This window comes from Coregonus lavaretus (genome assembly GCF_964263955.1).
Source record: "Coregonus lavaretus genome assembly, chromosome: 9".
Taxonomy (NCBI): Eukaryota; Metazoa; Chordata; class Actinopteri; order Salmoniformes; family Salmonidae; genus Coregonus; species Coregonus lavaretus.
Window position 1 is genome coordinate 60,832,050 of NC_139996.1, and position 13,880 is coordinate 60,845,929.

The window sequence follows — 13,880 nt, forward strand, 5'->3', positions numbered from 1 at the left end:
TAATTATGCTTTATTAGGTACATTATGCACAGGCATTTACAGTATGCCAAAAGGAATATCTCCTAAGATTACCTTAGTGGGACCATAAGTGAACTCAGGAATGCTCCCAACCCTATCCATGGTCAGAGGGGGACGAAATGCAGCGCTATAAATATACGGGATGCTTTAGAGATAACAGGAATTATTTAAAGTCGCGAATGATCAATGCCTGTGGAGTCGTCCAATATGCTGCGCTGAGAATTGAGTTGTAGGCGATATTTGGATATGTTTGGCGCAATTTACATGTTTACATTCTATTGCCATGGAGAAATTGAGTTTCTAGAACCTGTTTTCTTCTATGTCTTTATTTCGTGAAATATTAAGATCTTTATTTTGTCATAATGTGTATATGAGGACGTTGGAGCCCGTTCCGATTCATGACGCGGTTATCCAGGTGCATGTTGCATAGACTTTATAATCCAACCTTGGTTTACAAGTTAAATTAAATTAGTATATATGCCTATACAAATCTATTGACCACATCCATTTAAATCAATGATTGTCAATTGAAAATGTGGTAGTTGTGTTATCCTGTTGTGCGTGTCAGGGCTCCTCTTAAGCACGTTATTCCAATATTTCCTAGAATTGACGCAGGTTACACTTTTGCAAAACTACTAGGTTAAAAATAAGAGCATGAATGACAATAAAGGTATGACTTGAATTATATGTGTAGTAGTGTGATGTTGTTCCCCTAGATTATGCACCAAATTGCACACAAGGACAGTTCAAGTAGGCCAGGTCAAGAGGGGATGTTAATAAGTTAATAATAATAATAATAATTCAATACGGTTTCTTTATTTAATTACAGCTGGATAGCTAATGTTATTTTTTGGTGTACAAACATTTTTATGTATCTATATTGCAAATACACCTAATTGTAAAAGTTGTGTATATTTTGGTTTGGTCCATCGCGGGTTATCTGTATTTATGTACCCTCTTATTGTTCTCTTTTGCCTGACCTTCAACTAGCAAGGTATGTTGTCCTTGGCGCCGTAATTTGTCAATATAAAACTGTGGTAAAGTTACACAAAGTGCTGTTACGCAACTACAGGTTTTGTTACAATGTGGACAATATAAAGATGTATGTTAACAACTTTCACCGAGCTCGCTAATTAGGGTACCTATTGTAACTCGGGAGTATTTGGGGCAGTGTTTGAGTGAGTTTCTATGTGCTCACGCAGGTGCCCGAGAGCTGTGGCTGCACCAAGGGCTAACCTATTGTGTGTTGTCTCGTGGTGTGCAGTTATGTCTTTTATTTTGTCAGAATTATGTTGTATATCATTTTACTTGTATTGTATAGTGTGTTGTTAGGCACTGAATGTGTGCATGCAGCACCTGTTCTCTTTTGCCTGACCTTCAACTAGCAAGGTGCCCGAGAGCTGTGGCTGCACCAAGAGCTAACATATTGTGTGTTGTCTCTTCGTGTGCAGGTCGAATAAAAATTATCCAACCATCAGAATTCCAGTTGTGGCAGTGTCCTAATTACGTGACCTGCCGACTGGTCAGCTCAAGCCGACCGCCGGAGCTGTGCATGTGGATGAGGTGCACGACATGCGCATGTGAATTTGTTGATGGTTTACTGTAAGTGAATATATACTGTAAACAGTGAAAGTGAATGTAGCATATTCATTAGATACAGGTATTCGTGCTTATTTGTATGTTTTGGATGAATTTGTTTTTTGCATTTATTTTTTGGGGTATTTGAATGCACTAAATTACATTGTATTTTAGTGCTCTGTTGAGCCATGGAAGATTCTCAAATCCATAAGACATGTTATGCTGGGGATTTTAGTGTGGGTAGAGGGAGGGGTGTCCTTCCATTTACACCAATTGTACAGTCAGCTCCTGGGAGTAGAGTGTTTGCTAGTCCTGAGTTTGCAAGCACTGGGAGTGGTAGGCTGTTTGTTCCACCTGACCAGGGTATCCCACCTCTGTCTTTTGATGTACCATCATCCACAGTACTCAGTGATAATGGGACTAATCAAATGTTCTGGTTCTGTCCCCGTCTGGCAGATTAGTTGTCCACTATTTAAAACCCTTTCTGAAGCATTTGATATAAAGTTGCAGCCTAGTGCAGAAATTGCTATTTTTGGAGTACCAAACAACTATCCTTCTCTGACCAATAGACAGCTAGATGCCATTGCCTTTGCCTCCCTGTTAGCCCGCAGAAGGATTTTATTGGATTGGAAATCTATCAATCCTCCCTTAGCCTCTCTTTGGCTCAAAGATCTGAAGCTGTTCCTAAAATGAGAAAAAATGAAGTTACCATTCGAGGGTCAACCAACTCATTTTATTCCTCCTGGGACCCGATGATATCCTATTTTGAACAGCTCCAAACACTTCCTCCAGATTAGTACTCTTGGCCCCACCTTGAGATTACTGCTATATAGGCCTATAAAATCACTTAATCACCTGAAATTGTTAGGCTATTACATTTTTGCTTGAAGTAACGTTGTTGTATACTTTTGTTTTGTTTTCTGACATGTAACTCAATTACTTTCCCTTTCTTTTTAAATGTGTTTGGAGGCATTCTGGGGGGAGGGGGAGGTCAAAGGGGGACTAAAAGGGGAGAAATGTACCATGTCTTTACATGTTATCTTTCATTAATTGTGAATACAAAATATATAATTTTAAAGGGAAGGCTTTGAAGCCAGATTTAGCGGATTTTGCTGTTTAGTTTTCCTCAACCTGTGTTTTGTTTCTCTCTCCTCTCCCTGTTAGATGGTGAGGCTGCTTCTCTCCAGAGGAGCCAACATTAATGCCTTTGACAAGAAGGATCGCCGAGCAATCCACTGGGCTGCTTACATGGGTGATGAGTTTACCACATCATTTACATTCTGACTAATGTCCTTTATACCAATGAATGAATGAATGAATGGACTGTGTGTTAGTCTCACAGCTCAGCTGTATGAGCCACGTCTAGTGTGTTATTATGTCAGAATCATGTACTAAGTAGGTTGATTAGATGTTTTCAGTTGTACTAACATGATGTAGGTGTTGCTTATGGTGCTGTGTACCACTGTAAACTAATCTATCTCTCCCTCTCTCTGCCTATCTCTCTGTGTTTGTATCTCTGTTTCTCTCTCTCTCTCTCTCTCTCTCTCTCTCTCTCTCTCTCTCTCTCTCTCTCTCTCTCTCTCTCTCTCTCTCTCTCTCTCTCTCTTTATCCCTCCCCCTCTCTCTCTACCATAGGGCACATTGAGGTGGTGAAACTGCTGGCCTCTCATGGATCAGAGGTGTCCTGTAAATACAAGAAGGCCTACACCCCTCTCTACTCTGCAGCCTCCAGTGGAGTGATCAGTGTGGTCAAGTACCTGCTGGACCTTGGTGTGGATGTGAGTCAACACGCATTCAAATGTGTAGGGGGTTTTCATAATAGTAATGAAGAGAGAGAGGTTAGAGCCAGTGATTTGGACCAGGGGGTTTTCATAACCAAGTAATGAAGAGAGAGAGGTTGGACCAGGGGGTTTTCATAACCAAGTAATGAAGAGAGAGAGGTTGGACCAGGGGGCTTTCATAACCAAGTAATGAAGAGAGAGAGGTTGGACCAGGGGGTTTTCATAACCAAGTAATGAAGAGAGAGAGGTTGGACCAGGGGGTTTTCATAACCAAGTAATGAAGAGAGAGAGGTTGGACCAGGGGGTTTTCATAACCAGGTAATGAAGAGAGAGAGGTTGGACCAGGGGGTTTTCATAACCAAGTAATGAAGAGAGAGAGGTTGGACCAGGGGGTTTTCATAACCAAGTAATGAAGAGAGAGAGGTTGGACCAGGGGGTTTTCATTACCAAGTAATGAAGAGAGAGAGGTTGGACCAGGGGGTTTTCAGAACCAAGTAATGAAGAGAGAGAGGTTGGACCAGGGGGTTTTCAGAACCAAGTGATGAAGAGAGAGAGGTTGGACCAGGGGGTTTTCATAACCAGGTAATGAAGAGAGAGAGGTTGGACCAGGGGGTTTTCATAACCAAGTAATGAAGAGAGAGAGGTTGGACCAGGGGGTTTTCATAACCAAGTAATGAAGAGAGAGAGGTTGGACCAGGGGGTTTTCATAACCAGGTAATGAAGAGAGAGAGGTTGGACCAGGGGTTTTTCATAACCAAGTAATGAAGAGAGAGAGGTTGGACCAGGGGGTTTTCATAACCAAGTAATGAAGAGAGAGAGGTTGGACCAGGGGGTTTTCATAACCAAGTAATGAAGAGAGAGAGGTTGGACCAGGGGGTTTTCAGAACCAAGTAATGAAGAGAGAGAGGATGGACCAGGGGGTTTTCAGAACCAAGTGATGAAGAGAGAGAGGTTGGACCAGGGGGTTTTCATAACCAGGTAATGAAGAGAGAGAGGTTGGACCAGGGGGTTTTCAGAACCAAGTAATGAAGAGAGAGAGGTTGGACCAGGGGTTTTTCATAACCAAGTAATGAAGAGAGAGAGGTTGGACCAGGGGTTTTTCATAACCAAGTAATGAAGAGAGAGAGGTTGGACCAGGGGGTTTTCATAACCAAGTAATGAAGAGAGAGAGGTTGGACCAGGGGGTTTTCATAACCAAGTAATGAAGAGAGAGAGGTTGGACCAGGGGGTTTTCATAACCAAGTAATGAAGAGAGAGAGGTTGGACCAGGGGGTTTTCATAACCAAGTAATGAAGAGAGAGAGGTTGGACCAGGGGGTTTTCATAACCAGGTAATGAAGAGAGAGAGGTTGGACCAGGGGGTTTTCATAACCAAGTAATGAAGAGAGAGAGGTTGGACCAGGGGGTTTTCATAACCAAGTAATGAAGAGAGAGAGGTTGGACCAGGGGGTTTTCATAACCAAGTAATGAAGAGAGAGAGGTTGGACCAGGGGGTTTTCATAACCAAGTAATGAAGAGAGAGAGGTTGGACCAGGGGGTTTTCATAACCAAGTAATGAAGATAGAGAGGTTGGACCAGGGGGTTTTCATAACCAAGTAATGAAGAGAGAGAGGTTGGACCAGGGGGTTTTCAGAACCAAGTAATGAAGAGAGAGAGGTTGGACCAGGGGGTTTTCAGAACCAAGTGATGAAGAGAGAGAGGTTGGACCAGGGGGTTTTCATAACCAGGTAATGAAGAGAGAGAGGTTGGACCAGGGGGTTTTCATAACCAAGTAATGAAGAGAGAGAGGTTGGACCAGGGGGTTTTCATAACCAAGTAATGAAGAGAGAGAGGTTGGACCAGGGGGTTTTCATAACCAGGTAATGAAGAGAGAGAGGTTGGACCAGGGGGTTTTCATAACCAAGTAATGAAGAGAGAGAGTTGGACCAGGGGGTTTTCATAACCAAGTAATGAAGAGAGAGAGGTTGGACCAGGGGGTTTTCATAACCAAGTAATGAAGAGAGAGAGGTTGGACCAGGGGGTTTTCAGAACCAAGTAATGAAGAGAGAGAGGTTGGACCAGGGGGTTTTCAGAACCAAGTGATGAAGAGAGAGAGGTTGGACCAGGGGGTTTTCATAACCAGGTAATGAAGAGAGAGAGGTTGGACCAGGGGTTTTTCAGAACCAAGTAATGAAGAGAGAGAGGTTGGACCAGGGGTTTTTCATAACCAAGTAATGAAGAGAGAGAGGTTGGACCAGGGGTTTTTCATAACCAAGTAATGAAGAGAGAGAGGTTGGACCAGGGGGTTTTCATAACCAAGTAATGAAGAGAGAGAGGTTGGACCAGGGGGTTTTCATAACCAAGTAATGAAGAGAGAGAGGTTGGACCAGGGGGTTTTCATAACCAAGTAATGAAGAGAGAGAGGTTGGACCAGGGGGTTTTCATAACCAAGTAATGAAGAGAGAGAGGTTGGACCAGGGGGTTTTCATAACCAGGTAATGAAGAGAGAGAGGTTGGACCAGGGGGTTTTCATAACCAAGTAATGAAGAGAGGTTCATTACTTGGTAATGAAGAGAGAGAGGTTGGACCAGGGGGTTTTCATAACCAAGTAATGAAGAGAGAGAGGTTGGACCAGGGGGTTTTCATAACCAAGTAATGAAGAGAGAGAGGTTGGACCAGGGGGTTTTCATAACCAAGTAATGAAGAGAGAGAGGTTGGACCAGGGGGTTTTCATAACCAGGTAATGAAGAGAGAGAGGTTGGACCAGGGGGTTTTCATAACCAAGTAATGAAGAGAGAGAGGTTGGACCAGGGGGTTTTCATAACCAAGTAATGAAGAGAGAGAGGTTGGACCAGGGGGTTTTCATAACCAAGTAATGAAGAGAGAGAGGTTGGACCAGGGGGTTTTCATAACCAAGTAATGAAGAGAGAGAGGTTGGACCAGGGGGTTTTCATAACCAAGTAATGAAGATAGAGAGGTTGGACCAGGGGGTTTTCATAACCAAGTAATGAAGAGAGAGAGGTTGGACCAGGGGGTTTTCAGAACCAAGTAATGAAGAGAGAGAGGTTGGACCAGGGGGTTTTCAGAACCAAGTGATGAAGAGAGAGAGGTTGGACCAGGGGGTTTTCATAACCAGGTAATGAAGAGAGAGAGGTTGGACCAGGGGGTTTTCATAACCAAGTAATGAAGAGAGAGAGGTTGGACCAGGGGGTTTTCATAACCAAGTAATGAAGAGAGAGAGGTTGGACCAGGGGGTTTTCATAACCAGGTAATGAAGAGAGAGAGGTTGGACCAGGGGGTTTTCATAACCAAGTAATGAAGAGAGAGAGTTGGACCAGGGGGTTTTCATAACCAAGTAATGAAGAGAGAGAGGTTGGACCAGGGGGTTTTCATAACCAAGTAATGAAGAGAGAGAGGTTGGACCAGGGGGTTTTCAGAACCAAGTAATGAAGAGAGAGAGGTTGGACCAGGGGGTTTTCAGAACCAAGTGATGAAGAGAGAGAGGTTGGACCAGGGGGTTTTCATAACCAGGTAATGAAGAGAGAGAGGTTGGACCAGGGGTTTTTCAGAACCAAGTAATGAAGAGAGAGAGGTTGGACCAGGGGTTTTTCATAACCAAGTAATGAAGAGAGAGAGGTTGGACCAGGGGTTTTTCATAACCAAGTAATGAAGAGAGAGAGGTTGGACCAGGGGGTTTTCATAACCAAGTAATGAAGAGAGAGAGGTTGGACCAGGGGGTTTTCATAACCAAGTAATGAAGAGAGAGAGGTTGGACCAGGGGGTTTTCATAACCAAGTAATGAAGAGAGAGAGGTTGGACCAGGGGGTTTTCATAACCAAGTAATGAAGAGAGAGAGGTTGGACCAGGGGGTTTTCATAACCAGGTAATGAAGAGAGAGAGGTTGGACCAGGGGGTTTTCATAACCAAGTAATGAAGAGAGGTTCATTACTTGGTAATGAAGAGAGAGAGGTTGGACCAGGGGGTTTTCATAACCAAGTAATGAAGAGAGAGAGGTTGGACCAGGGGGTTTTCATAACCAAGTAATGAAGAGAGAGAGGTTGGACCAGGGGGTTTTCATAACCAAGTAATGAAGAGAGAGAGGTTGGACCAGGGGGTTTTCATAACCAAGTAATGAAGACAGAGAGGTTGGACCAGGGGGTTTTCAGAACCAAGTAATGAAGAGAGAGAGGTTGGACCAGGGGGTTTTCAGAACCAAGTAATGAAGAGAGAGAGGTTGGACCAGGGGGTTTTCAGAACCAAGTAATGAAGAGAGAGAGGTTGGACCAGGGGGTTTTCAGAACCAAGTAATGAAGAGAGAGAGGTTGGACCAGGGGGTTTTCATAACCAAGTAATGAAGAGAGAGAGGTTGGACCAGGGGGTTTTCATAACCAAGTAATGATGAGAGAGAGGTTGGACCAGGGGGTTTTCATAACCAAGTAATGAAGAGAGAGAGGTTGGACCAGGGGGTTTTCAGAACCAAGTAATGATGAGAGAGAGGTTGGACCAGGGGTTTTTCATAACCAAGTAATGAAGAGAGAGGTTGGACCAGGGGGTTTTCAGAACCAAGTGACCTGATCAGGAATGTATTGTTTTGTTCTCTCTCCCCCCCCCCCCCCCCCCCCTCCCTCTCTCTCTCTCTCCACTCTTCTCCCTCCCTTGCTCCCTCCAGATAAATTAGCCCAATGGGTTCGGTAACACCCCCCTCCACGTGGCATGCTACAACGGGCAGGATGTGGTGGTGAATGAGCTGATCGAGTGCGGCGCCAACGTGAACCAGGTGTACGAGAAGGGTTTCGCCCCACTCCACTTCACGGCCGCCTCGCGCCATGGGGCGCTCTGCCTGGAGCTGCTGGTGGGCAACGGGGCCCTCGTCAACATCAAGGTGAGGAGACCGGATGACCAACACTGTGTCTGAACTAAATAACACCCTATTCCCTATGTAGTGCACTACTTTTGACCAGGGGCCCATAGAGCAAGGAGCCGTGATGACACTGCCTGTGTCCCAAATGTCACCCTGTTCCCTTTATAAGTACACTACTTTGGTTCAAAAAGTAGTGTACTTATAAATAGGTTGCCATTTGGGACTTACACACTGACGCAGCACATGGCTTAGTATTTGGCCCTGGTCTACATTCAAATACCAATGGAATAGGCCTAACAATGCAAACTAAATGCAATCAAGCGCTCCTCCAATACGTGTTTGATTTTGCCTGTGGTCAGCAGCACAGACTGCCGTGTGAACCATCTTTGTCTTTCTATCTGCAGAGTAAAGATGGAAAGACCCCCCTCCACATGACGGCCATCCACGGACGCTTCTCCAGATCTCAAGCCATCATCCAGAATGGTGAGTCGCTGTGAATGCTCTCAACTGAATATATATGAACCAGTAGGCTCTTCAGCATTGTCTTTTGTCTTCAAACCATGATTCACTGGCACAGAGCAATGTTACTTGCAATGTGGTTGAACATGAAGCTTCATGAGGCCTCTAGGGTCAAGTGGTTGACGTGTGTGTGTGTCTGTGTGTGTGTCTGTGTGTGTGTGTGTGTTCTGTAGGTGCTGAGATCGACTGTGAAGAAAATAATGGAAACACACCTCTGCACATCTCTGCTCGCTACGGCCATGAGTTACTCATCAATACACTCATCACGAACGGAGCTGACACAGCCAAGTGAGAACACACACAGTTTCCAGCAAAAATGCAACATGCATCTGCAATTCTGTCATTGACCGAATTCCCGCTTGGAGACTATGCTCAACACATTGTGGTGTGTGGGGGGTTGATAGACAGGGCATTGCAGCATGCTGATGTGTTGATCTGCTGTGGGGTTTAATGAGGACTGTGATGTGGTGCTGTTTCCAATCTTAGCTGAATCAACTGTAAGTTGCTCTGGATAAGAGTGTCTGCTTAAAGTCTAAAATGTAAAAATGTGTTGCAGGCGAGGCGTCCATGGGATGTTCCCCCTCCACCTGTCTGCTCTCAGTGGGTTCTCTGACTGCTGTCGGAAGCTCCTCTCATCAGGCTTTGATATAGACACCCCTGACGACTTTGGAAGGACCTGTTTACATGCTGCAGCAGCTGTTGGGTGAGTGGACTGGTCCAGGCTTTACACCAAGGAATATTTAGTTCATGAACTGGAAAGCCACCAGAAAGAACAAACACATATTCACACTCTTACATTTCACATTGTTTAGCAGTATTAAAAAATCGTATAGATCATTAGTGCGGTATCATTTCTGTATAATGTGGTTCCATGCCATGGTGGTATTGACTTGCGCTCTGGTCTAAATTGTCTTTATATCTTCTTGAAAGAGAAGAGAAACCTGCAAACTGCTCTTGCTAGTATCACTTTTTATTATTGCTTTTATTAGCATTATAAAAACAGTGATACTAGCAAGAGCAGTGTACGGGTTTCTCTTTTCTTTAAGGTTCTCATTGTTACCATCCACCTGATAGCTCAGATGTGAAAGGGCCTTTCTGAACTTGATATCTTGTTACCAGGAACCTGGACTGTCTGAATCTGCTGCTCAACACAGGGGCAGACTTCAACAGAAAGGACAGCTTCGGAAGGTCTGTCTGTGGCATCAAATAACTTTCATATGTGATCTTTATGATAATGGGGAATATAGTATAGGGGCATATAGGAATTATTATGAGAAATATTGGGCGGCAGGTAGCCTAGCGGTTAAGAGCGTTGGGTCAGTAACCGAAAGGTTGCTGGTTCAAATCCCCTAGCTGACTAGGTGAAAAATGTGTCTATGTGCACTGCAGCAAGGCACTTAACCCTAATTGCTCCTGTAAGTCGCACTGGATAAGAGTGTCTGCTAAATGACGTAAATGTAAATGTTTTACAGCTCCAATAAGCTGTTTCTGTTGTTGATGTTGAATGGTTTCTGTGCGTTCTTCTAGGAGTCCTCTGCATTATGCGGCAGCCAATTGTAACTACCAGTGTCTGTTTGCCTTGGTGGGGTCTGGGGCCAGTGTGAACGATCTGGATAAAAGGGGTTGCACCCCGCTCCACTACGCTGCTGCCTCCGACACAGACGGAAAGTACGTCTCACACCTCTCTTACTGTTGTGTGTGTTGTGGTGCCATGACCTTTCACATTTCACTGTAGTCTGGAGAGTATGTTGTGGTGCCATGACCTTTCACATTTCACTGTAGTCTGGAGAGTATGTTGTGGTGCCATGACCTTTCACATTTCACTGTAGTCTGGAGAGTATGTTGTGGTGCCATGACCTTTCACATTTCACTGTAGTCTGGAGAGTATGTTGTGGTGCCATGACCTTTCACATTTCACTGTAGTCTGGAGAGTATGTTGTGGTGCCATGACCTTTCACATTTCACTGTAGTCTGGAGAGTATGTTGTGGTGCCATGACCTTTCACATTTCACTGTAGTCTGGAGAGTATGTTGTGGTGCCATGACCTTTCACATTTCACTGTAGTCTGGAGAGTATGTTGTGGTGCCATGACCTTTCACATTTCACTGTAGTCTGGAGAGTATGTTGTGGTGCCATGACCTTTCACATTTCACTGTAGTCTGGAGAGTATGTTGTGGTGCCATGACCTTTCACATTTCACTGTAGTCTGGAGAGTATGTTGTGGTGCCATGACCTTTCACATTTCACTGTAGTCTGGAGAGTATGTTGTGGTGCCATGACCTTTCACATTTCACTGTAGTCTGGAGAGTATGTTGTGGTGCCATGACCTTTCACATTTCACTGTAGTCTGGAGAGTATGTTGTGGTGCCATGACCTTTCACATTTCACTGTAGTCTGGAGAGTATGTTGTGGTGCCATGACCTTTCACATTTCACTGTAGTCTGGAGAGTATGTTGTGGTGCCATGACCTTTCACATTTCACTGTAGTCTGGAGAGTATGTTGTGGTGCCATGACCTTTCACATTTCACTGTAGTCTGGAGAGTATGTTGTGGTGCCATGACCTTTCACATTTCACTGTAGTCTGGAGAGTATGTTGTGGTGCCATGACCTTTCACATTTCACTGTAGTCTGGAGAGTATGTTGTGGTGCCATGACCTTTCACATTTCACTGTAGTCTGGAGAGTATGTTGTGGTGCCATGACCTTTCACATTTCACTGTAGTCTGGAGAGTATGTTGTGGTGCCATGACCTTTCACATTTCACTGTAGTCTGGAGAGTATGTTGTGGTGCCATGACCTTTCACAGTTCACTGTAGTCTGGAGAGTATGTTGTGGTGCCATGACCTTTCACATTTCACTGTAGTCTGGAGAGTATGTTGTGGTGCCATGACCTTTCACATTTCACTGTAGTCTGGAGAGTATGTTGTGGTGCCATGACCTTTCACATTTCACTGTAGTCTGGAGAGTATGTTGTGGTGCCATGACCTTTCACATTTCACTGTAGTCTGGAGAGTATGTTGTGGTGCCATGACCTTTCACATTTCACTGTAGTCTGGAGAGTATGTTGTGGTGCCATGACCTTTCACATTTCACTGTAGTCTAGAGTATGTTGTTGGCCGTGTTTGAATACATACTAGTGTTAAATCTGCAGTGTGAAAGCTTGGCCACGTCTCCTTTGGGAAAGTGTCTCTGCTTGCTTATCTGTCTGTCTTGATGTTGGTATAATGATTAGTGAACTCTTGACCTCTGACCTCTAGGTGTCTGGAATATTTGCTGCGAAACGACGCTAACCCAGGGATCAGGGACAATCAGGGCTACAACGCAGTCCATTACGCGTCTGTGTACGGACACCGCCTCTGTCTGGAGCTGGTGAGTCAGAACCACAGGGGACTAGACGCCCTGCATTCACAGACCATTTTGTCTGCGTCCCAAATGGATGTAGGGCCCATAGGGCTCTGGTCAAAAGTAATGCACTATATAGGGAATAGGGTGCCATTTGGGACAGACGTTGATATTCAGTAGGTTTTAAGGTGTGGTTGCATGTTTGTCGTGGCCGCATCGTCACTCTTGATGTTCTTTTTCCAGATTGCAAGTGAACACCTTTAGATGTGGTAAGTACCAGTTGGTTACTTTTCCTCACACTAGCTTGTTTAAGATACGAATGCAACACCCCAGTATGTCTGCAGGGGCTGGTCACTGAGATTTACAACATGAAACATGCTACTAGACTAACCTTCAAAGTAAACATGTTACAAGTCTAAACTGGCCCGTCCTTGTCTTTCCCCAGGAAACCTCAGGGACAGACATCCTGAACGACTCTGATGTCAGAGCTCCCATCAGCCCCCTACACTTAGCTGTGAGTAAAGCCTACCTGCTCCTGTAGGGGTCTCGCCACATGACAAATGGCACCCTCTTCCCTATTTAGTGCACTACTTTTGACCAGAACCTTATGGGCCCAGATCAAAAGTACTGCACTACATGGGAAATAGGGTGCTATCTGGGATGCAAGCATTGTGTTGTTTTTCCACGAAAAGTTGATTGTCCAGACACTCACACACCATGTTCCTATCTGTTCCTGATTAGTTTAAAATACATGCATATTTTGACACAGTGATGATGAGGATGATTTCCTTATTTTGCCATTTGAGTTAATCAACCTCCAACAGAGGAGTAGTAGTGTGTTTGTTTCTAAATCTCACGCTTGGCAGGGACCTTTGATGTTGATGCTGGGCGGGAGAAAAAATGGGCACCCGATTTGAGAGACACTGGTCTACTTTAGAGGTCTAGGACTGTTTCTGTTCAGGCATACCACTGGTCTACTATAGGACATTGATTATATTAAGAGTGTATATCTGTTCAGGCATACCACTGGTCTACTATAGGACATTGATTATATTAGGAGTGTATATCTGTTCAGGCATACCACTGGTCTACTATAGGACATTGATTATATTAAGAGTGTATTTCTGTTCAGGCATACCACTGGTCTACTATAGGACATTGATTATATTAAGAGTGTATATCTGTTCAGGCGTACCACTGGTCTACTATAGGACATTGATTATATTAAGAGTGTATATCTGTTCAGGTGCACCACTGGTCTACTATAGGACATTGATTATATTAGGAGTGTATATCTGTTCAGGCATACCACTGGTCTACTATAGGACATTGATTATATTAAGAGTGTATATGTTCAGGCGCACCACTGGTCTACTATAGGACATTGATTATATTAAGAGTGTATATCTGTTCAGGTGCACCACTGGTCTACTATAGGACATTGATTATATTAGGAGTGTATATCTGTTCAGGCATACCACTGGTCTACTATAGGACATTGATTATATTAGGAGTGTATATCTGTTCAGGCATACCACTGGTCTACTATAGGACATTGATTATATTAGGAGTGTATATCTGTTCAGGCATACCACTGGTCTACTATAGGACATTGATTATATTAGGAGTGTATATCTGTTCAGGCATACCACTGGTCTACTATAGGACATTGATTATATTAGGAGTGTATATCTGTTCAGGCGTACCACTGGTCTACTATAGGACATTGATTATATTAAGAGTGTATATCTGTTCAGGTGCACCACTGGTCTACTATAGGACATTGATTATATTAGGAGTGTA

General features: G+C 44.1%; 1 protein-coding gene and 1 pseudogene across 2 annotated transcripts in view; both read left to right on the forward strand.

Annotated features, from left to right (window-relative positions):
- LOC311135400 (2-hydroxyacyl-CoA lyase 1-like) overlaps positions 1-13,880 on the forward strand; it is a 105,625-nt pseudogene that overhangs the window by 31,201 nt on the left and 60,544 nt on the right. The gene's annotated exons all lie outside the window — the stretch shown is intronic.
- On the forward strand, positions 8,632-9,442 carry LOC311134802 (uncharacterized protein; the record flags this gene model as incomplete). The annotated part of the gene is made up of 3 exons (XM_084168585.1): positions 8,632-8,699; positions 8,909-9,023; positions 9,292-9,442. Exons 1-3 carry the CDS (start codon positions 8,648-8,650, stop codon positions 9,440-9,442), a joined length of 318 nt encoding a protein of 105 aa, XP_084024711.1. The 5' UTR covers positions 8,632-8,647.